Source organism: Rhododendron vialii, chromosome 7a (assembly GCF_030253575.1).
Source record: "Rhododendron vialii isolate Sample 1 chromosome 7a, ASM3025357v1".
Lineage (NCBI taxonomy): Eukaryota > Viridiplantae > Streptophyta > Magnoliopsida > Ericales > Ericaceae > Rhododendron > Rhododendron vialii.
Genome location: NC_080563.1, coordinates 9,763,662 through 9,788,088, shown reverse-complemented (window position 1 = coordinate 9,788,088; position 24,427 = coordinate 9,763,662). Strand labels below are relative to the sequence as shown.

At 39.8% G+C, this 24,427-nt stretch overlaps 5 protein-coding genes across 10 annotated transcripts; 4 read left to right on the top strand and 1 right to left on the bottom strand.

Annotated features, from left to right (window-relative positions):
- The first annotated feature begins 533 nt into the window (after positions 1-533).
- LOC131332248 (GDSL esterase/lipase At4g10955-like) lies at positions 534-8,062 on the top strand. Of its 2 annotated transcripts, XM_058366363.1 has the most exons (5): positions 534-753; positions 2,926-3,007; positions 4,365-5,361; positions 7,054-7,159; positions 7,269-8,062. In XM_058366363.1, exons 2-4 carry the CDS (start codon positions 2,943-2,945, stop codon positions 7,069-7,071), a joined length of 1,080 nt encoding a protein of 359 aa, XP_058222346.1. In that variant the 5' UTR covers positions 534-753; positions 2,926-2,942; the 3' UTR covers positions 7,072-7,159; positions 7,269-8,062. The 2 variants fall into 2 exon arrangements, with proteins under 2 accessions (XP_058222346.1, XP_058222345.1); XM_058366362.1 differs by lacking the exons at positions 7,054-7,159; positions 7,269-8,062 and having other exon boundaries at positions 4,365-5,500.
- Positions 8,063-9,109: 1,047 nt separating this feature from the next.
- Positions 9,110-12,974, top strand: LOC131332249 (GDSL esterase/lipase At4g10955-like). Its single transcript, XM_058366364.1, has 3 exons — positions 9,110-9,332; positions 10,657-10,770; positions 11,866-12,974. Exons 2-3 carry the CDS (start codon positions 10,700-10,702, stop codon positions 12,848-12,850), a joined length of 1,056 nt encoding a protein of 351 aa, XP_058222347.1. The 5' UTR covers positions 9,110-9,332; positions 10,657-10,699; the 3' UTR covers positions 12,851-12,974.
- Positions 12,805-16,568, top strand: LOC131332250 (GDSL esterase/lipase At4g10955-like). 3 transcript variants are annotated; one of them, XM_058366367.1, is made up of 3 exons: positions 12,805-12,829; positions 14,554-14,658; positions 14,907-16,568. In XM_058366367.1, exons 2-3 carry the CDS (start codon positions 14,597-14,599, stop codon positions 15,886-15,888), a joined length of 1,044 nt encoding a protein of 347 aa, XP_058222350.1. In that variant the 5' UTR covers positions 12,805-12,829; positions 14,554-14,596; the 3' UTR covers positions 15,889-16,568. The 3 variants fall into 3 exon arrangements, with proteins under 3 accessions (XP_058222350.1, XP_058222348.1, XP_058222349.1); XM_058366365.1 differs by lacking the exon at positions 12,805-12,829 and adding an exon at positions 13,207-13,263; XM_058366366.1 differs by lacking the exon at positions 12,805-12,829 and adding an exon at positions 13,221-13,267.
- A 1,474-nt stretch (positions 16,569-18,042) lies between these two features.
- LOC131332247 (GDSL esterase/lipase At4g10955-like) lies at positions 18,043-21,910 on the top strand. 3 transcript variants are annotated; one of them, XM_058366360.1, is made up of 5 exons: positions 18,085-18,183; positions 18,300-18,390; positions 19,527-19,632; positions 20,294-21,265; positions 21,621-21,910. In XM_058366360.1, exons 3-5 carry the CDS (start codon positions 19,571-19,573, stop codon positions 21,640-21,642), a joined length of 1,056 nt encoding a protein of 351 aa, XP_058222343.1. In that variant the 5' UTR covers positions 18,085-18,183; positions 18,300-18,390; positions 19,527-19,570; the 3' UTR covers positions 21,643-21,910. The 3 variants fall into 3 exon arrangements, with proteins under 3 accessions (XP_058222344.1, XP_058222343.1, XP_058222342.1); XM_058366361.1 differs by lacking the exon at positions 18,300-18,390 and having other exon boundaries at positions 18,043-18,183; XM_058366359.1 differs by having other exon boundaries at positions 18,130-18,390.
- A 1,556-nt stretch (positions 21,911-23,466) lies between these two features.
- Positions 23,467-24,427, bottom strand: LOC131334002 (uncharacterized). The gene has a single exon (XM_058368870.1). It carries the CDS (start codon positions 24,220-24,222, stop codon positions 23,617-23,619), a length of 606 nt encoding a protein of 201 aa, XP_058224853.1. The 5' UTR covers positions 24,223-24,427; the 3' UTR covers positions 23,467-23,616.

Below are 24,427 nucleotides of genomic sequence, written 5' to 3'. Positions count from 1 at the left end.
TCAAGTCATGTGAGTGCAAGAGGTAATGTAGAGTAGTCGTGGATCAAGAGATTTTTTGATCAAGTCATGTGAGTGCAAGAGGTAATTTAGAGTAGTCGTGGATCAAGAGATTGTGGATCAAGAGATTTTTTGATCAAGTCATGTGAGTGCAAGAGGTAATTTAGAGTAGTCGTGGATCAAGAGATTTTTTGATCAAGTCATGTGAGTGCAAGAGGTAATTTAGAGTAGAAGAAGGGCTGTTTTGGAGCCCTGTTTAGCGCGCAAATGGAAATATTTTGGAACCTCTGTAGCGCCAAAATGAAAAAAGTAGATGGTCCCCCTCCCCTTTTGGAGGGTTTACACGAAGAGGAGAGAGAGAGAGAGAATGAGGGCCTGGCCCGATAATAAAACAAAAGAAAATTCAAATGAGTTTGGTTGGATGACTGGTTCCACAATGACATCATGGTTAACGGTATCTTGAATACGCAACAAATTTTTCCGGGGCCTGACAAAGATCCATGACATGAAAGTGTCGACACCTTTTCATTTTCGTCAAAGGTGAGTTATCGCAGTGGTTTATCTAGCAGACAAGGTACGGAGAAATTTAAACACGGCATTATTCAGGGCTTTAAAATTTCTGAACTCTAGAGAGAGAGAGAGAGAGAGAGAGTGTGTGTGAGAGTGAGAGAGAGATAGAGAGAGGCAACCAGTGTTGGTTTTTGGAGTGATGCAAATCTGGTGATATCGAGATCTTCTTCTCTGCCGATACGATAGGTTGGTTTTCGACACTTTTTGAGGATGCTGAGATTCTTCCTATTTGTTTCTTTATGTTAAGTAGTATTTTATTCCCGGTTTGATTCTCTCTCCCACTAGTCCTATCCTAGCTTTCCAGTACTTAAACTTCTTTCAATATTTTTCTCTCCGAATTTAAAGGAGAAATATCATTTGCTACGAAGTTTTTTAGGGGAATCCAAACCATTACGGATTCTTAATTAAGGTGTTGAGTATTTAATATCTACAGTAGTCCCCAATTTCATTCTTTTCCTGCAAGGGATGGCCATCTCGGCCAATCCTTTTGTATTCGATCCGTTATCCGTCCTGAACGGATCGGATTTTTCAGATATCGGGGCGGATTCGGATTTATTTTTCAAAAAAAAAATCGAAAATCGGATCGTATTCGGAGATAAGTCTGTCCCCGAATATCTGAAAATCTATTTTTTTGATAAAAAATCCGCCTCCGATCTGTCCTTGAATACTCTTTTAGAATAAAAAATCTGATTTTCTTTTTTCAAATTCGGATATCCAAATCTCCGATTGGATCTCTGTTCTCTGTTCGGGGCTGGGATGTAGGACCGAAAATATACCCGATCGGAGATCGAGGCAAATTCGGAGGTCGGGTGGAAGGTTCGGATTCGGATATGTCAATATCCTCCTTCGATCCGCCCCGTTGTCATCCCTATTTCCTACTCCAATATTTTTTTGAATTGGCTTTGGAATCTTAATAAAATTCTTTAATTATTTTATGAGTTGTTTGGTGCTTTAAATTCGGATGGGAGAGGTTCTATTCCGCTCGAGCGTGGTTTGCTCCAATCTCGCTCCGATGATCGAAAACAATACACTCTATAGAGCTCGTCGAATAGAACAAATATGTAAAAACCGGTATTGTTATTGTTAGCCCACTGGGCTGATAATAAATACACTAGAAGACAAGAGAAATATGTATTTCTATATATTATTTACACCATTTAATACACATTCACACACTTACTATTGTCAGTCTATTGAGCTGATTTTAGAAATTTTTCATGTAAAAAATAAGCTCGATCGTGTATCATTAAGTGTCTGATCAAAACACACATAACTTGTCAATAATGAGTTCAAGTGAATTTGATCCAGTATTTTAGATCCATTCTTTTCACGATAAAAATATTTCGATTAGGCACTTAATAATATCCGATAGAACTGATTTTTGGCATTGTTTTTTTAGAACTGTATGAAGTGACCATTTTCGATCATCGGATCGAGATAGGAGAGGGCCCCGCTCGATCGGGACAGCACGCTGCCATTCTCAATTATTTTTTGACTTCATGTGTTTTGAAAAAATGTTTGGATGCTAATTAGATAGACTTGGAACCGAACTAGTCTTGCGATTTTGTTCTTGTCAAGTTGCACACATATATTATTTCTGAAATGAGGACTGTGGTTCCTGAGACTTAATTTATCTAATGAGAGTTGTTTACCAGCAATAAAGCATGCATCCCAACAATAGGACCCGTTCGTTTAAGAATTTTGGATTTTGAATTTTAATCATTATCCTATTTTCCTCTAATCATTAATCTCATTTTTCTCTCTATCTCTCTCCAATCATTATCCCTATTTTCAGCCAAAATTATTTCTCTCTACATTCATTACCTACTAAAGAGGAACTTTGAAGTCCCTTTTTAGCAAATGATTTTCAGAGTACAAGAAGTATAGTATGACCTTGCTTATTTTTGTTAAGGTAACAGTTCAAAATTTTGCTGAAATGGGAATTACTATACAGTTTCCATCTAATGGTATCAGCCAGCAACTCAGCATCATTCGCCTTCCTTGCTGTGCTTTTTTGTGTGTTGTGCATTGGTGCACTACAAGGTGTAGTGCGGTATTCTGTAAGTCTGAGCTGTCCATTATCGAGATGACATCTAGACTATTGATAGCCGAGACGGAGGGTTGAGATGCCGCACTACACCTTGTATTGCACCCCGCATTACAGGATCCCCGTGTCCCTCAATTGGTGCTGGTTTCATATATAAATTTTTCAATATTTTGGTTCAGAAATGAGAAACCATGTCCAGGAATCAATCTGTTTATGTTAGTAGATAAGCCATAGATATATCAAACTGCACACGGAAAAGTTCTCTTGTTCTGAATACTGATGACTGGTTTTTCGCGCTGCTACATACGCAGAAATTTTTCGCGTTGCGATGGTCTCAGACAAGGAAAGGTTTGATCTTTCAGGACCCTCTCACCTAATTGATCATGTCGACTGGTAAGACCTTTTCTCCCCCACATACTTATGGCATTGATTTCAAGGATATATAGGAGACGATTTAATGGTAGTACGTGCTAACTGCTAAATGACTATGCAAATATTCATGAAGCCATTCAAGAGATCGAACTCAAATGGATGTTCTACGTGATATCATCATCTCTGAGATGGCTTCTCTTGGGAAATCATTGACGTCTTGTTCTAATGTCAGCCCTAGCTAATAATACAAAAGGAACATATTTCTTTCTGCTATATCTCAAAAAGGAAATTTGAAAATGCTAATTTCTATTTTATCTTACTAGCTAGCAATAAACCCGTACTACGCACGGAATGAGTAAAGATCGAATGTTTTCAAAAAAGTGAAATTAAGGTCGATAAGAATTTCACCAAAAAAATTGTAAAAAATGGTAGTATGTATTTAAGTTGTGGTCAGGTCATATATTTACAACTTATATAGGTGTTTGACGTCGATCTCTCTTTAATAATGTTACGTGAGAATCACGATTGGAGATACCCCTTAAAGTGATAGAAATAAGGACTCTCTTGTATATTTATAGGCCTTTCGTGCTAATTGTGACCTACAATTAATTATCAAAATATCTTTATGCATTATAAAGATTGTACAATTATGGGGTCCCTAGATTAAATACACACAAAGAAAAAAATGTATGCTCAAGTAATATTAAATCAAAATTCATGATTCGAACTCAACGTAAAAGTTCTCCCTTGAAAAAAATAGGATATTTCTTATGCAAGCAACGGCGCCAGACGCTGGAGCCACAATAGGACCAAGCTCAGTTTTATCGCAAATTATAAAGGCCATGATAATTTGTTTAAAAATTGACACATATTTTCTTTTATAACACTTACCTCCCTAGTATCTTTGTCAAGTTTCTAAAAAAGTTACTCCCTCCGTCCATTTTTAAGTGTCCTGTTTCGTAATTCCAACTTATTAAAAAAACATCATCATTATACCTTTCACATCAATTTTTTCATCCACTTTCCCTACTTACCCATCATCATTACACTTTTACTCACTTACTTTTCAAAAAGAAATCTACTTTTAGGGATAAAATAGACAATGCACCAACTTTTACCCACTAACTTTACAAAATGGACACTTATTAAGGGACAGCCCAAAATGGAATACAGGACTATAAAAAAGGGACGGAGGGAGTATCTTTTACGTTTTTATTATCCATAAAGACTCATTATCTATATGTATATTGTAACAAATTCTATGTTTTAAGTTAATTTGTTTTATATTATGATTGTTTATAAAGTAAAAGATAGAACTAAGACCATATTTAACGAAGCCCTCACCATCCTAAATTTCTGGCTACGCCACTATATGCAGGAACAATGTGAATCACCAAAGGTCTGTTGCTGCTTGCTCGGTTCAGGGTGTCAAAATCTTAGAGCGAGACCGCCAGGAAAATAGACGAGGCCCCGAAGCTCTAGCTTCTCGTTGGTGGGAGTTCTTCGGTTTCCGATTGCACGCTCCTCTCATCGATGATGATGATCACTCTATCTTTGGCGCCATCTACGAATTCACATCACCATCCTACGACAACCACTTAACAATGAATGGAACTCCGCGTTACATAATTGCCTTCCGAGGCACCCTAAACAAGGGACCTGCATTTTTAGGCTCCCTAACCATGGGACGTCCATGTACATGGTTAAGGGACTCCGAAGTGAACCTCCACATCATGAAAAGTACGCTCCACCAGACATCCCGTTTTGAGATTGCCATGCAATCCGTGCGGAATATTGCAGTTGCTGCTTTCCGAAACTCCAACATATGGTTAACTGGCCATTCCCAGGGGGCAGCCATAGCAATGCTCGCCGGAAAGACCATGGTGAAAGAAGGCATTTTTCTTGAAGCTTTTCTCTTTAATCCGCCTGTCGTTTCTGCTCATATAGGAGAAATTAAAAACGAGAAAGTGCAACAAGCGGTCCGAACCACGAAGAGTGTTGTAGTCGCGGCGGTGCGCACCGTTGCTCGGAAGGCTCACCACCAGCAGACGGATGTATCAGAAGATCCGTTTGTGGCTTTGTCCGGATGGGTCCCGCGTCTGTATGTGCATCCTGGCGATCACATTTGCTCAGAGTACGTAAAGTATTTTGAGCATAGGGAGCTGATGGAGAAGATAGGACTAGGGTGCGTGGAGAAGGTGGCCTCCCAGCATTCGCTTAGGGTTATTGTGGGGAGTGCAATGGGGAAAGAGAGTGAAGAACCGTTGCACCTTATTCCTTCAGCTGAATTAATTGTTAATTTAACTCCTGCGAATGCTTTCAAAGCTCATGGACTTCGCCAGTGGTGGAGATCTGATATGCAGCTGCAGCCTAAGGTGTACAAGTATATTAATTAACATTGGCGAAAAAACTCATGGAATTCGTCAATGTGAATTTCTGTTGTCATCGTATTCATATCTGTTGTTGTCATGCGGCTTCTTTTGTAATAAAGTGACTTGAATAGTGTTTAAAATACTCTCTTTTTTTTGTTTTTTGTTTTTTTATGCTTCTTATTTTATTGATAACCTAATAAAGTAAACTTGCCAAGTGGTAGAAATTAAAAACTATTATACGCAACAACTTTCTAGGATTTTAGAGTCCACCTTTTGACAACCTTAGCTTTCGTTATATGGCAGTGGTTTCTCCAGCAGATAAGGTAGAAGAAATATAAAACAGAGGGCTCAATTTCTGAATTGTGATTTGTGACGACATTTGAACCGCTCGTCTCTCCTCCACGGAGAGGGAGAGAGATCGAGAGAGAGAGAGAGTAGCAGTGTCGGTTTGGGGTGATGCAGTCTAGTGACATTGAGATCTCCTTCTCTGCCGATAGGTTGGTTTTCGATAACTTTTCCCCTACAAAACGTCAATATAAAAAGTATCGTGATTCCATGTGAAGGAGTTAAAAGTAGTTTCCCTTTTTTGAGGATGCTGATGGGTTTTCTTCGCATTTGTTTCCTTATTATGTTGTTTGATTCTCTCTCTCCTACTGGCTATTCAAAGGAGAAAATCTCATTTGCTTGGAAGTTTTTTTGCGGGAATCGAAACCATTACGGATTCTTAAGGTGTTAGAGTATTCAACACCCAGTACCCAATTTCATTTTTTTCCTACTCCAATATTTTTTTCAAGTGGGTTTGGAATCTTAATAAAATTCTTTCATTTTATGAGTTGTTTGGTGCTTTAAATTTTCAATAGTTATTTTCTGACTTCATGTATTTCAAAAATATGTTTGGATGCTAATTGGATAGACTAGGAACCAAACCACAACCGGACCGCTCTTCCGGTTTTGTTCTTGTCAAGTTTCACACATATATTGTTTTTGAAATGACGACTGTGGTTCCTGAGACTTAATTTACTCTATTGAGACTTTTCGAACTACCATAATGAGAGATTTGTCTATCCGCAGTAAAGCATGCGTCCAAACAATAGAAGTCCCTCTTTAGCAAAAGACTTTCAGAGTTCAAGAAGTTCAAGAAGTAGAGTATGAACTCTGCTTTATTTTTGTTAAGGTAACAGTTCAAAATTTTACTGAACTGGGAATTATACAGTTTCCATGTATCAGCCAGCAACTCGGCATCATTTGCCTTCCTTGCCGTGCTTTTTAGTGTGTTTCTTTTTTGTAGTGCAGGGGTGCACAGTGCCCTAAAGGTTGTAGTGCAGTATCCAAGCCATCTATCCGGCAATTAATGACTCAAATTCCATCTCGGCTCCTGCAAATCTGAGCTATCCATTATCGAGATGAGATATGGACTATTGATAATCGAGACAGACGACTGAGATGCCGCACTACACCTTGTAGTGCACCCCGCAGTACAAGATCCCTGTGTCACTCAACTAGTGCTGGTTTCATATATTTTTCTCAATATGTTGGTTCAGAAATGAGAAACCATGTGAGTTGATTTGCATCAACCTGCATATGATCAAGGAATCAATCTGTTTACGTTAGTTGATAGGTATATCAAACTGCACACGGACAAGTTCTCTTGTTCTGAATACTGATGACTGGTTTTTCGCGCTGCTATGTATGCAGAAATGTTTCTGTTATTAGGAAGAGAGAATCGTGATTAAGATGCGATGATCTCAGAAAGGGGAAGTTTTTATCTTTCAGGACCCTCTTACCTAACTTGTGTTGACTAGTAAGACCTTTGCTCCTGCTGCAGTTGTTATAGGAGAGGGAAATATTTCTTTCTACAATTTCTCAAGATGGAAATCTGAAAAGGTTAATTCCCGTTTTATCTTATGCAGGAACAATGTGGACCACCAAAGGTCTGTTGCTGCTTGTTTTGTTCGGGGTGTCTACTTCTTAGAACGGGACCGCCAGGAAAATAGACGAGGCCCCCAAGCTCTAGCTTCTCCTTGGTGGGAGTTCTTCGGTTTCCGATTGCACACTCCTCTCATCGATGATGTCGATCACTCTATCTTCGGCGCCATCTACGAATTCACATCACCATCCTACGACTACCACTTCACAACAAATGGAACTCCCCGTTACATAATCGCCTTCCGAGGCACCCTAGCGGACGGAGGTTCATTTTTAAGGGATTTCCAACTGAACCTCCACCTCATCGAGAATGAACTCCACAGGACATCCCGCTTTGAGATTGCCATGCGATACGTGTGGAACACAATTGATGTATCCGGAAGCTCGGACATATGGTTAACTGGCCATTCCCAGGGGGCAGCCATGGCAATGCTCGCCGGAAAGACCATGGCGAAAGCAGGCATTTTTCTTGAAGCTTTTCTCTTTAATCCGCCTTTCATTTCTGCACCTATAGGGATAATTAAAGACGAGAATGTGAAACATGTGTTGCGAGTCACGAGGAGTTTTCTAGCCGCAGGGCTCACCGTTGCTCAGAAGGCCCGTCGCAGCCACCACCAGCAGACGGATGTATTAAAAGATCCGTTTGTGTCTTTGTCGGAATGGGTCCCGCGTCTGTATGTGCACCCGGACGATCACATTTGCTCAGAGTATTTAGGGTATCGTCAACAAAAAGAACATACAAGTATCACTTAAATATCATTTTTCTTTTTCCTTTTCTTTTTCTTTTTTGCATTTTTTAATGGTGAAAATAGCAATTACACTAGCATAATCAGATTTTGAAAGCACAATGACCCACATGAAAAATCTTTTTTGATTCCGATTAAAGAAAAGAACCAGAAGAATTGCAAAGAAAATTGAAACAATTATTATTCAACTACAAACACACACAATCACATCTTTTGGTGGGGTCACACACATTGGAGGTGTAGTGTGTTTGAGTCCTAATGTGAATGTGAGTAAATTTATGTAAGTATTTGTAGTTGTAGAATGATTGAAATCGAAATTGGTTTGCTTTGGAAAATGAGATGCTAGTAATTGCTTAGCATCGATGCCACGTATAAAAAGCAGAATTCTCACACTTTGTTGGAAGTGAATTCTTTAACCAGGCCAAAGGGCTTGTTTCCGGTCCTAACTTTGTGAGAGGCCAGGTTTGAAAGCGTTAGTGGTTTAGGGTTTTGACGGATTTGAACGACGTTTGGACGTACTAACTTACCGTCCCTAATCCCGTCGATGTGTACTGCTTGAAAAAAAACAAAGAAGGAAAGAATTCTTTAATGGTTTAACCATAACCTAATATAGAACTTTTACACACTTAACTTAGGTCCCGTTCAGCTAAATAAGTTAACTGACTTATTTTTTTGTTCTTATTCAAATTTTTTTCGTATTTGTTAATATTTCGTCAATTTTTTGGAGATTATTGTATCGTCATGACAAATGAAATCTAAAAAGTAAAAAAATTACGATCGAAACTTAATTTTTTTTGAATAAAGACAAAAATAAGCCAATAAATTAATTTTTTTTATTTTTATTCAAAAAAAAATTATTCATTGAAGTAGTCGTAGCTTGCCAAGTGGTAGAAATTAAATGTGGCATTGTTCATTTGGGAGACTCAAAATTCTTTGAACGTTTTTCAATATTTTTTTTTATTTATCTCTCTTTATTTATTACTTTTAAAAATTTCACTCAAAATCCAAAAACTGGGTCACATGATCACGCAACAACCTTTCTCCGGACTTGATAATAGGGTCCATGTGACATGAAATGAGGACATTTTCATGCCATGTTTCCAACCTTGACTTTTGGAAATATCGCAGTGGTTTCTCCAGTTCACCAGATAAGGCAGGAAAACACCTGTAAACACAGTGATCTAAAGTTGGGTTTATTTTCTTTTATTTCTCATGATTGATTCAACCGACCAATACTGTTGGTTTTGGGGGTGATGCAAAAATCTGGTGAGATCGAGATCTTCTTCTTTGCCGATACGATAGGTTGGTTTTCGATACCTTTTTCCCCTACAAAACGTTAATATATAAAAAGAAGAGTGATTCCACTTTTGAGGATGCTGAGATTCTTCTTTATGTTATTTTACTCCAATACTATTTTTTTGAATTCGCTTTGGAATCTTAATAAAATTCTTTAATTATTTTATGAGTTGTTTGGTGTTTTAAATTCGGACTGGGGGAGGTTCTGTTCCGCCCGAGCAGGGTCTGCTCCGGTGATCGGAAACAATACACTTCATAGAGCTCGTCGAATAGAACAAATATGTAATAAATAAGCTCGATCATTCATCATTTAAGTACCTGATCGAAACACATATAACTTGTCAATAATGAGTTCAAGTGGATTTAATCCAGTGTTTTAGATCCATTCTTTTCACGATAAAAATATTTCGATAAGACACTTAATGATATTAGATCGAGCTGATTTTTGGCATAGTTGTTTTACTCGACGACGAGCTCTACAAATTGTATGAAGTGAACGTTTCCGATCATTGAATCGAGACTGGACAGGGCCTCGCTCAGTTGGGACAGCACGGTGCCCTTCTCAATTATTTTTTGACTTCATGTGTTTTGAAAAAATGTTTGGATGCTAATTGGATAGACTTGAACCGAACCAAAACCGGACCAGTCTTCCGGTTTTGTTCTTGTTAGGTTCCACACATAGATTATTTCTAAAATGAGGACTGTGGTTCCTGAGACTTAGATTTATCTATTGAGACTTCTGGAACTACCATAATGAGAGTTGTCTACCAGCAATAAAGCATGCATGCATCCCAACATTAGAAGTCCCTCTTTAGCACATGATTTTCAGAGTTCAAGAAGTAGAGTATGACCTCTGCTTTATTTTTGCTAAGGTAACAGTTCAAAATTTTGCTGACATGGGAATTACCATACAGTTTCCATCTAATGGTATCAGCCGGCAACTCAGCATCATTCGCTTTCCTTGCTGTGCTTTTTCGTGTGTTTCTTTTTTGTAGTGCAGGGGTGCATTACAGGGTGTAGTGCGGTATCCTGCAAGTTTGAGCTGTCCATTATCGAGATGACATCTCGACTCGACTATTGATAGCCGAGACGGACAACTAAGATGCCGCACTACACCTTGTATTGCACCCCACATTACAGGATCCCCGCGTCCCTCAATTGGTGCTGGTTTCATATATATTTTTCAAGTTCAGAAATGAGAAATCATGTCCTGGAATCAATCTGTTTATGTTAGCAGATAGCCATAGGTAGGAGTATATCAAACTGCACACGGAAAAGTTCTCTTGTTCTGAATACTGATGACTGGTTTTTTGCACTGCTATATACGCAGAAATGTTTCTGTAACTAGGAAGAGATCGAGAATCAGGATCAAGATGCGATCGATGATGTCAGAAAAGGAAAATTTTAATCTTTCAGGACCCTTGCACCTAACTTGTGTCGACTGGTAAGACCTTTTCTCCCCCACATACTTGTGGCATTGATCATTTCAAGGATAGGAGACGATTTTATCGGAGGAGTTTGTGCCAACTGCTAAATGACTATGCAAATATTCATGAAGCCATTCAAGAGATCGAACTGATCAAATGGCCGGATGTTCTACGCGATATCATCATCTCTGAGATGGCTTCTCTTGGGAAATCATTGACGTCTTGTTCTAATGTCAAATCCTAGCTAACACAAAAGGAACATATTTCTTTCTGCTATATCTCAAAAAGGAAATTTGAAAATGCTAATTTCTATTTTATCTTACTAGCTAGCAATAAACCCGTACCACGCACAGAATGAGTAAAGATCGAATGTTTTCAAAAAAGTGAAAGGTCAATAAGAATTTCACCAAAAAAATTGTAAAACATGGTAGTATGTATTTAAGTTGTGGTCAGGTTGTATATTTACAACTTATATAGGTGTATGACGTCGATCTTTCTTTAATAATGTTAAGTGAGAATCACGATTGGAGATACCCCTCAAAGTGATAGAAATAAGGATTCTCTTGTATATTTATAGGCCTTTTGCGCTAATTGCGACCTACAATTAATTATCAAAATATCTTTATGCATTATAAAGATTGTACAATTATGGGGTCCCTAGATTAAATACACACAAAGAAAAGAATGTATGCCCAAGTAATATTAAATCAAAATTCATGATTCGAACTCAACATAAAAGTTCTCCCTTGAAAAAAATAGGATATTTCTTATGCAAGCAGTGGCGCCAGACGCCGGAGCCACAATAAGACCAAGCTTGGTTTTATCGCAAATTATAAAGGCCATGATAATTTGTATAAAAAATGACACATATTTTCTTTTATAACACTTACCTCCCTAGTATCTTTGTCAAGTTTCTAAAAAAGTTATCGTTTACATTTTTGTTATCCATAAAGACTCATTATCTATATGTATATTGTAGAAAATTCTATGTTTTAAGTTAATTTGTTTTATATTATGATTATTTACAAAGTAAAAAATAGAAAATTCTAAAACTATGTTAAACGAAGCCCTCACCGTCCTAAATTTCTGGCTATGTCACTCATTATATGTAGGAACAATGCGAACCACCGAAGGTCTGTTGCTGCTTGCTTGGTTCGGGGTGTCAAAATCTTAGAGCGAGACCGCCAGGAAAATAGACGAGGCCCCCAAGCTCTAGCTTCTCGTTGGTGGGAGTTCTTTGGTTTCCGATTGCACACTCGTCTCTTCGATGATGTCGATCACTCTATCTTCGGCGCCATCTACGAATTCACATCACCATCCTACCACAGCCACTTAACAATGAATGGAACTCCGCGTTACATAATTGCCTTCCGAGGCACCCTAAACAAGGGACCTGCATGTTTAGGCTCCCTAACCAAGGGACGTGCATGTTTAAGGGATATACAACTGAACCTCCACATCATGAAAAGTACGCTCCACCAGACATCCCGTTTTGAGATTGCCATGCAATCCGTGCGGAATATTGCAGTTGCTCCTTTCCGAAACTCCAACATATGGTTAACTGGCCATTCCCAGGGCGCAGCCATAGCAATGCTCGCCGGAAAGACCATGGTGAAAGAAGGCATTTTTCTTGAAGCTTTTCTCTTTAATCCGCCTGTCGTTTCTGCACCTATAGGGGAAAGGGTCCGAATCGCAAGGAGTGTTGGAGTCGCGGTGCTCACCGTTGCTCGGAAGGCTCACCACCAGCAGACGGATGTATCAGAAGATCCGTTTGTGGCTTTGTCGGGATGGGTCCCGCGTCTGTATGTGCATCCGGGTGATCGCATTTGCTCAGAGTACATAAAGTATTTTGAGCATAGGGAGTCGATGGAGGAGAAAGGACTAGGGTGGGTGGAGAAGTTGGCCTCCCAGCATTCGGTTAGGGTTATTGTGAGGAGTGCAATGGGGAAGGAGAGTGAAGAACCGTTGCACCTTATTCCTTCAGCTGAATTAATTGTTAATTTAACTCCTGCGAAAGCTTTCAAAGCTCATGGACTTCGCCAGTGGTGGAGATCTGATCTGCAGCTGCAGTCTAAGGTGTACAAGTATATTAATTAACATTGGCAAAAAAAACTCTTTGAATTCGCCAATGTAAATTTCTGTTGTTGTCATCGTATTCATATATGTGGTTGTCAAGCGGTTTGATTTCTATTGCAATAAAGTGACTTGAATAGTGTTTAAATTACTTTTATTATGCTTCTTATTTTATTGATAACCTAATAAAGTAAACTTGCCAAGTGGTAGAAATTAAAACTATTATACGCAACAACTTTCTAGGATTCACCTTTTACAACCTTAGCTTTCGTTATTATATGGCAGTGGTTTCTCCAGCAGATAAGGTTGGAGAAATATAAAACACGGGGCTCAATTTCTGAATTGTGATTGGTGACGACATTTGAACCACTCGTCTCTCCGAGAGAGAGAGAGAGGATGCAATCCGGTGAGATTGAGATCTTCTTCTCTGCCTATAGGTTGGTTTTCGACAACTTTTCCCCTTCAAAACGTAAATATAAAAACTAAAAAGTATTCGTGATTCCATGCGTAGGTGTTAAAAGTAGTTTCCCTTTTTTGAGGGAGAAAGACTACGGCCACCGAAGGAAAAAAGCCACCGCTCGCCCGAGTGGGCCCCGCACGGATGATCCGATCAATTCAATTAATTAAAAAAAAAATCGAGTGGTTTTTTCCGATTTTCCAAAGATGAGAAGCTTGATCCGAGTACCTACACATATCGGATCGAGCTGATTTCACGCGTGACCCATTCGGTTTTTTTTTTTAAATTATTGAACGGATCGGATAATCCGTGCGGGGCTTGGAGTGGGCCGACATGGCATACGGTGGCCGGCCACGGCTTTTTTCCTTCGGTGACAGTAGTCTTTCTGTTTTTGAGGATGCTGATGGGTTTTCTTCGTATTTCTTTCCTTGTGTTGTTTAATTTCCGCCGATACCAAAAGCTTGGCTTTTAGGTAGAGACGAGGCCTCCAGGTTCCACGCATATATTGTTTTTGAAATGACGATTGTGGTTCTTGAGATTTATGCTTTGTTCTCTTTGCTTTTTGAATATTTTTTTGAAAAATAATAAAGGTAATAAGTGGAAAGAAATGTTAAAAATATGGAGAATTTAGAAGGAATTTTTTGAAAAATCATTTTTGAAAAATAAAGAGAACACAGCATTAATTTACTCTATTGAGATTTGTCTATCCACGGTAAAGCATGGGTCCAAACACTAGAAGTCCCTCTTTAGCAAAAGACTTTCAGAGTTCAAGATGTAGAGTATGAACTCTGCTTTATTTTTGTTATGGTAACAGTTCAAAATTTTGCTGAACTGGGAGTTATACAGTTTCCATCCAATGGTATCAGCCAGGAACTCAGCATCATTAGCCTTCCTTGCTGTGCTTTTTTGTGTGTTTCGTTTTTTGTAGTGCAGGAGTGCACAGAGCCCTAAAGGGTGTAGTGCATTATCCGAGCCGTCTGTCCGGCAATCAACGGCTCAGATTTCATCTCAGCTCCTGCAAATCTAAGCTATCCATTATCGATATGAGATATGGACTATTGATAGCCGAGATGAACGGCTGAGATGCCGCACTACATCTTGTAGTGCACCCTGCACTACAAGATCCCTGTGTCCGAGTTGAAATGCATCAACCTGCATATGATCAAGGAATCAATCTGTTTACGTTAGTACATAGGTATCAAACTGCACACGGAAAAGTTCTCTTGTTCTGAATACTGATGACTGGTTTTTCGCACTGCTATGTATGCAGAAATGTTTCTGTTATAGGAAGAGAGAATCATGATTAAGATGCGATGATCTCAGAAAGGGAAAGTTTTGATCTTTCAGGACCCTCTCACCTAACTTGTGTTGACTGGTAAGACCTTTTCTCCTCTCATACTTATGGCATTTCTCCTTATTATGATGTCTTTCTACATAGCTTCAATGTAGCAGTGAATCCCATGAATGAAGAATCAAAGCTTGCTCCTGCTGAATTTCCATTTGACCGGAAAAAAAAAAAAAGCTTGCTCCTGCTGCAGTTGTTATAGGAGAGGGAAATATTTCTTTCTACTATAGCTGAAGAAGGAAATCTGAAAAGGTTAATTCCTGTTTTATCTTATGCAGGAACAATGTGGACCACCAAAGGTCTGTTGCTGCTTGTTTTGTTCGGGGTGTCTACTTCTTAGAACGGGGCCGCCAGGAAAATAGACGAGGCCCCCAAGCTCTAGCTTCCCCTTGGTGGGAGTTCTTCGGTTTCCGATTGCACACTCCTCTCATTGATGATGTCGATCACTCTATCTTCGGCGCCATCTACGAATTCACATCACCTTCCTACGACTACCACTTGACAACAAATGGAACTCCGCGTTACATAATTGCCTTCCGAGGCACCCTAGACGGAGGTTCATTTTTAAGGGATTTCCAACTGAACCTCCACCTCATCGAGAATGAACTCCACAGGACATCCCGCTTTGAGATTGCCATGCGATACGTGTGGAACACAATTGATGTATCCGGAAGCTCGGACATATGGTTAACTGGCCATTCCCAGGGGGCAGCCATGGCAATGCTCGCCGGAAAGACCATGGCGAAAGCAGGCATTTTTCTTGAAGCTTTTCTCTTTAATCCGCCTTTCATTTCTGCACCTATAGAGAGAATTAAAGACGAGAATGTGAAACATGTGTTGCGAGTCACGAGGAGTTTTCTAGCCGCAGGGCTCACCGTCACTCAGAAGGCTCGTCGCATCCACTACCAGCATACAGATGTATCAAAAGATCCGTTTGTGGCTTTGTCGGAATGGGTCCCGCGTCTTTATGTGCACCCGGACGATCACATTTGCTCAGAGTATTTAGGGTATTTTGAGCATAGGAAGACGATGGAGGAGATAGGAGCTGGGTGTGTGGAGAGGTTGGCCACCCGGAATTCGCTTAGGGGTCTTTTGAGGAGTGCAATGGGGAAGGAGAGTGAAGAAGTACCGTTACACCTTATGCCTTCAGCTAATTTAGTTGTTAATTTAACTCCTGCGCAAGCTTTCAAAGCTCATGGAATTCGCCAGTGGTGGAGATCTGATCTGCAGTTGCAGTCTAAGGTGTACAAGTACAAGTAATGTACAAGTACAGGTAAATGACATTGAATTAACATCGGCGAAAAAAGCTCATGGAATTCGCCAATGTTAATTTAAGGTGTTGGCATCGTATCTCTTTTAGTAACTTGGAGTTTGGTGGATTGATCATGTTTTTGGGGTTTACGGGTAATGGGGTAATGGGTTACGATGCTGCATTGATTTATACCTTGTAATGGGTGATGAGGTATTGATTCATTTCCCCATGTATCTGCTTGTTCAATTGGTTTTGGTGCTGTGCACCATTCTAGCCGTTCGTTTAGCAATTCAATAGTCCAAATTTCATCTTCACCGTGTAGCATCCGAGCTGTTCGTTACCGAGATGAGATTTGGATCGTTGGATTGCCAACAAACGGCCCAGATGGTGCACAGCACAGTGTTGGAGTGCTTTTTTGTTTGGTGCAAGTTATTTAGGAAAGGCTGAATGTATAAACCAGACTCTTATTACTTTAATTCCCAAGCAGGATCATCCCGAAGCGCTAGCCCATTTTAGACCGATAAGGCTTGCGCAATATTTACCTGCGCGAATCATTTCAAAAGTGCTTGTGAGTAGGTTGCGGCCTTTGTTGAATCAGATGACTACTTTGTCAATACTTGTATATACAGAGAACATCTCCTGTTTGCATCTGAGAAGAGGTATTTTTAATTTCAAGAAACTGCAATTTTTCATTTTCCATTCCCGATGATGGTGTAGACTTGGGATTTCCTGGTTTAAAAGAGAGAGAGAAAAAAAGGCGGAGGAGGAATTTTGATGATATGTGGTGTGTATGGGATGGACCTACAACAATACAACCTTTATCACTGTGCTAAATTGGAAAAATGAGCTCTCTTTTACTCCCCTATTGTAACATAAAAACAACATTTTTGGGTTAAAGAAAAAAACCCTCCTCATTTATAACTAGTGCTTGAGTTTAATCTTCATTTTCTCCATTTCTTTCGCATCACATGGGGTGCCCCTTGCGTAGACAATCACTCTCCTTTTTGTCAAGGAAAAAGGCTCTTTCAGTGATGAAAAAAAGCGCTTTTGGTACTTTTAATTAGAGGTGTTACAAAAACCGATGAGTCGAAAAAATTCAAAAAAATCGATCGATCGGATCAGTTTTTGATCAGGGTGATGGCGGGATGTTTTCGGTTTGGAGTGGACCGAACGGAAACTAAACTGAACCGACTATATTTTTATATAATTTGCATTAATCTTGACTGTTAATTTATTGCGTTTAATTTTGACCGTTTATTATATATATGTATTAGTAGTGTTTGCTTTGGAATAAAATAAAGGAGATTGACTTCTACACTCCCCATTTCTACACCTACACTCCTTTTTTTGTCCTTATTCATGTGAATTTACCTTTTTACCCTTTCATAAGTTTACTTTTTTACACATTAAGGGGCAATAGAGTAAATTCACATCAAATAAAGACAAAAAAAGAAGTGTATGTGGTAAAAAGGGGAGTGTAGAAGTCAATTTCCTAAAATAAAAAACAGGTTTGGCCGTTTGGCCCACTGTCAAGTTGGGAGAGAATGATATGGGGTTTGTTTAATTTAAATGGTATGGGTTTAGGCGCATTGGTCCACTGTTTTACAAATGGGCCCAACTAAGGCCCATTTCGGATGGGCCGAAATCCCCGACTGAACCAACTCCATCCCGAACCGAAAAACACCGGTCGGGATCGGCCCGGAAAATATTTAACTGAACCGAATCGGTCTTTGGAAATTTCACCCCGAACTTTTAGACCTTGTTCCAATAGGAATTTTTAGATCTTTATTTTTTTCGCGTTTATTAGTTTTACGAGATGAATCGAAAAAGTAAAAAAAAGAGATGGGTAAAACTAACAAACATGAATTTTTTTTAAATAAGGACGAAACCCATAAAAAGAGAAAAAATAGGAAAAGTGTTAATGAAATGGTGTCTTAGCCAATTTAAAAAACTGAAATTTTGATTATTCATAAAAGTTGAAGGTCACAAGATATTTTGCTAAAAATAAAAGAACAATAGCCTGCCAACCAGAAACAACTTTCTCTGATTAGGATTTAGGACTGGACGCCACCTTTGGTAACCTTTGTTTTGGGAAAATCGTCAAAAAAGTACTGCGAACGACGTCGTATGCAAACAATTTTCGGACATCGTCTCACTGGTTTCTCCATCAGATTCAGGTAGACAGAGAAAGAGGGGTCCAACTTCTGCATTGCATTAAGATTGACAACGACATTTGAACCGCTCGTCTCTCCCCGGACCCAGGAAAGAGAGAGAGAGAGAGCGACAGATTCAAATCCATCAAGGTATATTCTCTCTCTCTCCCTCCCTCCCTCCCTCCTCGGCAATGTTAAATTTGTACTCCATGTTCAATTACTAATGCATTGCTTATACCCTAAATCCTAATTCCCATTTAAACAAGATCCATCCATTGAAGGAGTGCCTAGGCCATACTCTCTCTCTCTCTCCTTCCTTCTGGGCCATGTGCATCGCTTTTGGGGTCACGAAATGTGGTGAGATTTACGTCTTCTCATCTTTTCCATTCCATTTCTAAGGCACAAATGAGATCTAATTAACATTCATGTTTTTTGTTTGTTTTTTTGCTTGTGTTTTGTACTATTCTTTTTCTAGATTGCTTTTCGATATTTCTATATTGAGATTACGATTCAAAAGTAGGTTCCTTTTTTATGATGCAGCTAAGTTTTTCTTCCCGGAGTATTTGTTTTCTTGTGTTATTTACAAAAACTTGGATTAGTAGATATGATGCCTTCCTTATCGGTCTATGTCGCAGTTTGATTCTCTGTCCTACCACGATTGTATAAAGAAATTAAGAATAAGATTTTGGTGACAGGGCTCAAATGAATCTAGTGATAATTAAGGGATATGTAAAGTTCTTTTGTGATAATCTTCTCAGTTTGAGAGTCAAAATGGAGTTTTCAGCTCTTCAAAGTTGGGTCACGTGTTAAAACATCAGGACAGGAATCACAGGATCAAAGTTGACAATCTGTGGTTGATGGAAACTAGGCAATTATGCTCAAGACGCGAATATTATCTATGTGATATTACTGAAACCATATTCAGTAAATTTTTATTAGATGTGGAAGGCAGATATTTTTTGGTTTTTGCCCCCACTCTAATTCATGTTGGCAAGCTTGAATTCTGTTGAAGTCATGTGTGTTGTGAATATGAGGGTTCCTGGGACTTAATTTTTAGTCTACTAAGACTATTGGACTGACTACCACTACCAGAAAGAGAGATTTATTTATCCAGAATATAGCATACGTCCAAACATAAGAAGTCCCTTCTAAGAAAATATTTTTCAGAGTTCAAGAAGTAGGGTATGAACTCTGCTTTATTTTTGTTAAGGCAATAGTCAAATTTTGTTGAACTGGTAACTATCAAAGAGGTTTGATCATTCTCCTTCCTGGGTATGCTAGTCTGTGTGGGTGTTTTTTTTCCCAAGTCTCATCTGGTGCCCCATTCATGTTTTGTTTCTGAATATGCCGGTTCAGCTACTAGAAAGTCACGTGAGTTGATGCATATCAAATTGCATATGAAGGATTCTGTTTACGTTAGTTGATACATATCAAACTACACAAAGAATGTTTCTAGTTCTGAATAGTGACTGGTTTTTCCCTTTGCTATGCAGAGATGTTCCTATTATAAGGAAGAGACCATCACGACTAAGATGCGATGACCTCAGAAAAGGAAAGTTTTGATCTTTCAGGACCCTTACACCTAACTTGTGTTGACTGGTAAGACCTTTTCTCCTTCATTCTTATGGCATTGAATTTGAAGGATATGAGAAGATATTGGGAGGTGGACGTGGAGTGTGTGTTGATGATGACGCAAATATTGAAGTCATTATGGATAACTCAGACAGATGTTCTACGCTAATATCAGAATCATCTCTGAGATGGCTTCTCTTGGGAAATCGTTGACTTCTTGTTCTGACTATGTTGAACTTTTGGAATTCCTATGGCATGTTCTCAATTCCTCATTTTCTGTTAGTGTGTCCTACCATTGAAGACCTGTTTGCACACATCTTAAACCCAACATTGTATTGCTTATATAGTAGGGCAGTGTGTAGTTACTTGAAAATTAATGTTCATTTCCTTTCGTTCTTTCGGAAGATACATGCACACACGTGCGAAAAGAAAAATGTGAAGGGATGGTCGAAAATAGATACAAGTACATACTACGTTGCCATCCCCAGTTCTTAGATTTTATGCATCAATGTAGCAGCCTGCAGGATCACAGCTGAATCCACTTGCACAATTGATAGGTTTTTGACGTATTGGCATTTCCCCTGATTATCAATCTAAGCTTGCTTCTGCTGCAGTTTATATAAGAGGAACTTATTGCTTTCTCAAAATGGAAATTCAAAAAGGTTTATTCCTATGCTATCTTATGCAGGAGCAATGTGGATCACCGAAGGTCTGTTGCTGCTTGCTTGGTACAGGGTGTCTACATCTTAGAGCGAGACCGCCAGGAAAATAGACATGGCCCCCAAGCTCTTGCTTCTCGTTGGTGGGAGTTCTTTGGTTTCCGATTGCACACTCAGCTCATTGATGATGCTGACCACTCCATCTTTGGCGCCATCTATGAACTCATGCCACCATCCTACTCCAAGCACTTAACAATAAAAGGAACTCCGCGTTACATAATTGCCTTCCGAGGCACCCTAACCAAGGGAGATGCATTTTTAAGGGATTTCCAACTGGACCTCCACATCATCAAAAATGGGCTCCACCAGACATCCCGTTTTGAGATTGCCATGCAATCCGTTCGGAATGCAGTTGCTGCATTCGGAAATTCGAACATATGGTTATCTGGCCATTCAATGGGGGCAGCCATGGCAATGCTCGCCGGAAAGACCATGGCGAAAACAGGCGTTTTTCTTGAAGCTTTTCTCTTTAATCCGCCTTTCTTTTCTGCACCTATTGAGAGAATTAAAGACAAGAATGTGAGGCATGGGATCCGAATTGCGAGCAGTTTTCTAGCCGCAGGGCTCACCGTTGCTCTGAAGGCTCGTCGCGGCCACCACCAGAAGAGGGAAGATCCTTTTGTGGCCTTGTCGGAATGGGTCCCACGTCTGTATGTGCATCCGGGTGATCACATTTGCTCGGAGTATATAGGGTATTTCGATCACAGGAAGAAGATGGAGGATATAGGAGCCGGGGGTATCGAGAGGTTGGCCACCCAGAATTCGCTTGGGGGTCTCGTGATGAGTGCAATGGGGAAGGAGAGTGAAGAACCGTTGCACCTTATTCCCTCAGCTCATTTAATTGTTAATTTAATTCCCGCGGAAGATTTCAAACAAGCTCATGGAATTCACCAGTGGTGGAGACCCGATCTGCAGTTGCAGTCCAAGGTGTACAATTACAGGTAACGATATCCTATTCTGTTGTCGTCATTGTATCTGATTTAACTTGTATTTGTGGAGTTTGGTGTATTGATAGATTTCGGGCGTTTAACTGTGTAACGGGTCATGATCCATTGATTTGTTTTCTTTACGTTGTAATGGGTGACGAGGCATTGATTTAAATCCAATGTATCATCTTGTTCAATTGGTTTCAGACATGAAAATTTGATGCAAGTTATCTATGAAAATGTGCTATTTATTTGATGCAAGTTATCTATGAAAATGTGCTATTTGTCCGTATTTCTATTTACAGAGATAATCAACGGTTCGCATTTGAGAAAGAGGTATTTAATTTCAGAAAAAATGTATTTGTTTTAGTTTGGCCAACCCTTTGGAGTAGCAATTTGTGGGCACGTTTTATGTCAATTCACTTTCAACTTCTAGCAAGGGTGGATTTAACCATGTTTCTGGATTTATGAGAGCTACTTATTTCGTCCCATTTTATTTGCTTACTGTATTATTTTGGGATGTAACAAAGTGTTTTTTTTTCCTTGAAAAAGTAAAAAGAGTTTGTAGATTTCATGAACTAATCCTCGTAAATGACTAAAAACAGTTGTTAAAGTAGAGAAAAATCTCATCAAAATTTCTATGGAGACATACATTAATTGCATATTCTCTCTCATACCTTAGAATATCCGCAATGAGGTTTGGTATATTTGTGTGTTAAAATATTTGTTAAAATGTGTATTATGATAAAAATGGATCTCACAAATGTGTGTTAGATATTGTTAACATGAGAGTGTGTTAGAACATCTACAGTGAGTTTGGTAAATTTGTGTTCTAAAATGTGTGTTAGAGGTGGGACCCACTTATAGTTTATTAGCATAGTTGTCAAACTTGGCATACATGCTAGCACACTACAAAATTTAACACACTCTAGTACACAAATTAATGCAAGCATTGTGGCACAAATTTTTTTTTGCTAAGTTATAACACACAATTAAACACACTAGTTAATATACCCACTGTAGATGCTCTTAGTGATCAAAATTGCTCGATGGAAGGAGAATTTAGTTCCGCATAAAAGTATCGTAATTCTTGCCACAGTACATTTTTGTGTGAGAATCAAATGAAAGGAGGATCTCAAATTGGTGTGATTGCAGCCGGCTTCATAACTCGGCATTTTAAAGGAGTATTTGCACAAAAGAATCCATTAAAATTGCTTGCCTCAAAGAAATTTTTGGGTGTTGAGTGAGTACCACACAGTGGTACTTGTCAGTAATCCCAACCGTCTAAACGTATTTTGAACGGTCTGAATTTTAGAAAGAAAAAGAGGTGAGAGAGTTATCGATGAGGCTCTAAAAAGAGAGAGAAGAGAGAGAATAAATCTGAACCGTTAAAAATACGTTCTGGAATCGCTGATGAATACTGGGTTCGTGTGTGCGTGGCATTCCAAAAACCTGGCGCTTGCTCCAATCCAGGGCAATAATTGCACCATTCCTGTGTGGCCTGTGTCCAAGTGGGTATCACGAGCCGCAAGACGAGGAGGAGCTTTGCTCGAATCCCAAAGCTCATTGTTTCTTTCTTGATGAATCGAGAATTGCGATTCAAGTCTTCACTTTCTGGAGTGCGTGGGTCCAACCCCAACAACGAGCACCACCGCAATCACTTCAGTCTTCAAAACAACGTCACTTCTAAACTTGAATTTCTGTTTCCGAAAAAACAAATTTGAGAAAAGAATCTCTAGAGCACAGTACACTCCATTTTCCTTCTTTTCACCCTTTCTTTCTCCACAATTTTCTTTTCAGACCTTATCCCTCGCCAGTCTATTGCACTATGGAGGAGTAACTCAGGAGAGAGGAAGGCTTGGATGGACTGCTCGTGCATCACGTGAGCATGGCCACGTGGTATCCATTCGGTACTCAAATTTTTTTCATAATTCAGATACACAAAAATACAAAACACTAGTATAACATTAATGAGTAATTAATTAAGCTACCCCTCCCCGAGATGGAACTGCCATTGAATCAACAAAAGGAAAAACTCCCACAAAACATGTGCTCCTGAAAAGCTCAACTATCAGCTCCTTCCATTCTCCACTTTTGCAGGACAGCAAATCATCCACTCACTCTCACTCTTAACTAAAAAAATCACCTAAATCAACCTCACAATTAATGAACTTAAGCTAAAAAATCAGAATTTGAACTTAAAAGTACACTGAATGTAGATCACATACAGATCGAGCATCAAATTTAACCCAGTTCGCAATGTCAGCAAAATTTCAGTTTGTACATACACACTTAACCAAATCCTGCTTCATCAAAATCACCAAAAACTAATAACCCAAAAACAGTAAGGAAATAAACTACTCCTACTAGCAATGAAAACCCAAAACAGATCCATCACTCACAGAAATCGCCACCCGACAGTCGGACACAGCCTCCACGTTGTGCGAGAAGAAATGCAGAACCCTCACCCTCCCCGCCATCTGCATCCTCGACTCGATCTCCATCGTGGGCCCCACCCGAGGCCCGTACGACCCGTCCGTGACCACAACCGGGCCCACATTTTCCGGCGCCGCCCCCGCCGCGTACAGCGGAAAAGACTGGACGGAGAAGGTGGCGGCCATGTATTGGGTCCCGCCGGCCCTGATCTTCCCGGCCGGGATGAACATGAAGCCCACCTGGCTGCCGGCGTACAGCAACTGGAGCGTGCTGTCGTAGTGGGCGAAGGAGGCCCGGTTGGGGTTCTTGACGGAGACGTACTGGGAGAAGGTGAAGTTGACGGTGGTGCTGTTGGAGATGGAGAAGGTGGGGAGCTGGACGGAGTTGACGGAGATCTTGGGTTCGGTGGGCTTGAAGACGGTGAAGAACACGATGAGGACCACGATGACGACGAAAACGAGGAAGATCGTGGCGACGACGCATGACGCGAGGTTCGTGCGGCCCGGTGGGGGCTTTTGGTGCCGTGGTTTGCTCATGGCTAGCTGATCTACTATGTGTTTGTGTCTACTGTTTTTCTATCTACCACGCAATATTCGGTATCTATCAACCCACCGATGTTGTGGGGATGTGTCATGTAATCATGTGCGATGTGTGTCTTAATTGTTAGAGTGAGAGACAGAGAGGGGCAAGACTTTTTGGCTGCAGTGCTGAGGGAAAGTGCGTGGTGGTAAAATGAGGAAA

Coding starts and splice junctions, on each gene's coding strand:
- LOC131332249 (XM_058366364.1), top strand. CDS start 10,700: ATGCGATCGATGATGTCAGAAAAGGAAAATTTTAATCTTTCAGGACCC. Junction 10,771..11,865: donor CACCTAACTTGTGTCGACTG/GTAAGACCTTTT, acceptor CATTATATGTAG/GAACAATGCGAACCACCGAA.
- LOC131332250 (XM_058366367.1), top strand. CDS start 14,597: ATGATCTCAGAAAGGGAAAGTTTTGATCTTTCAGGACCCTCTCACCTA. Junction 14,659..14,906: donor CACCTAACTTGTGTTGACTG/GTAAGACCTTTT, acceptor TATCTTATGCAG/GAACAATGTGGACCACCAAA.
- LOC131334002 (XM_058368870.1), bottom strand. CDS start 24,222: ATGAGCAAACCACGGCACCAAAAGCCCCCACCGGGCCGCACGAACCTC.
- LOC131332247 (XM_058366361.1), top strand. CDS start 19,571: ATGACCTCAGAAAAGGAAAGTTTTGATCTTTCAGGACCCTTACACCTA. Junction 19,633..20,293: donor CACCTAACTTGTGTTGACTG/GTAAGACCTTTT, acceptor TATCTTATGCAG/GAGCAATGTGGATCACCGAA. Junction 21,266..21,620: donor TCCAAGGTGTACAATTACAG/GTAACGATATCC, acceptor TATTTGTTTTAG/TTTGGCCAACCCTTTGGAGT.
- LOC131332248 (XM_058366362.1), top strand. CDS start 2,943: ATGGTCTCAGACAAGGAAAGGTTTGATCTTTCAGGACCCTCTCACCTA. Junction 3,008..4,364: donor CTAATTGATCATGTCGACTG/GTAAGACCTTTT, acceptor CACTATATGCAG/GAACAATGTGAATCACCAAA.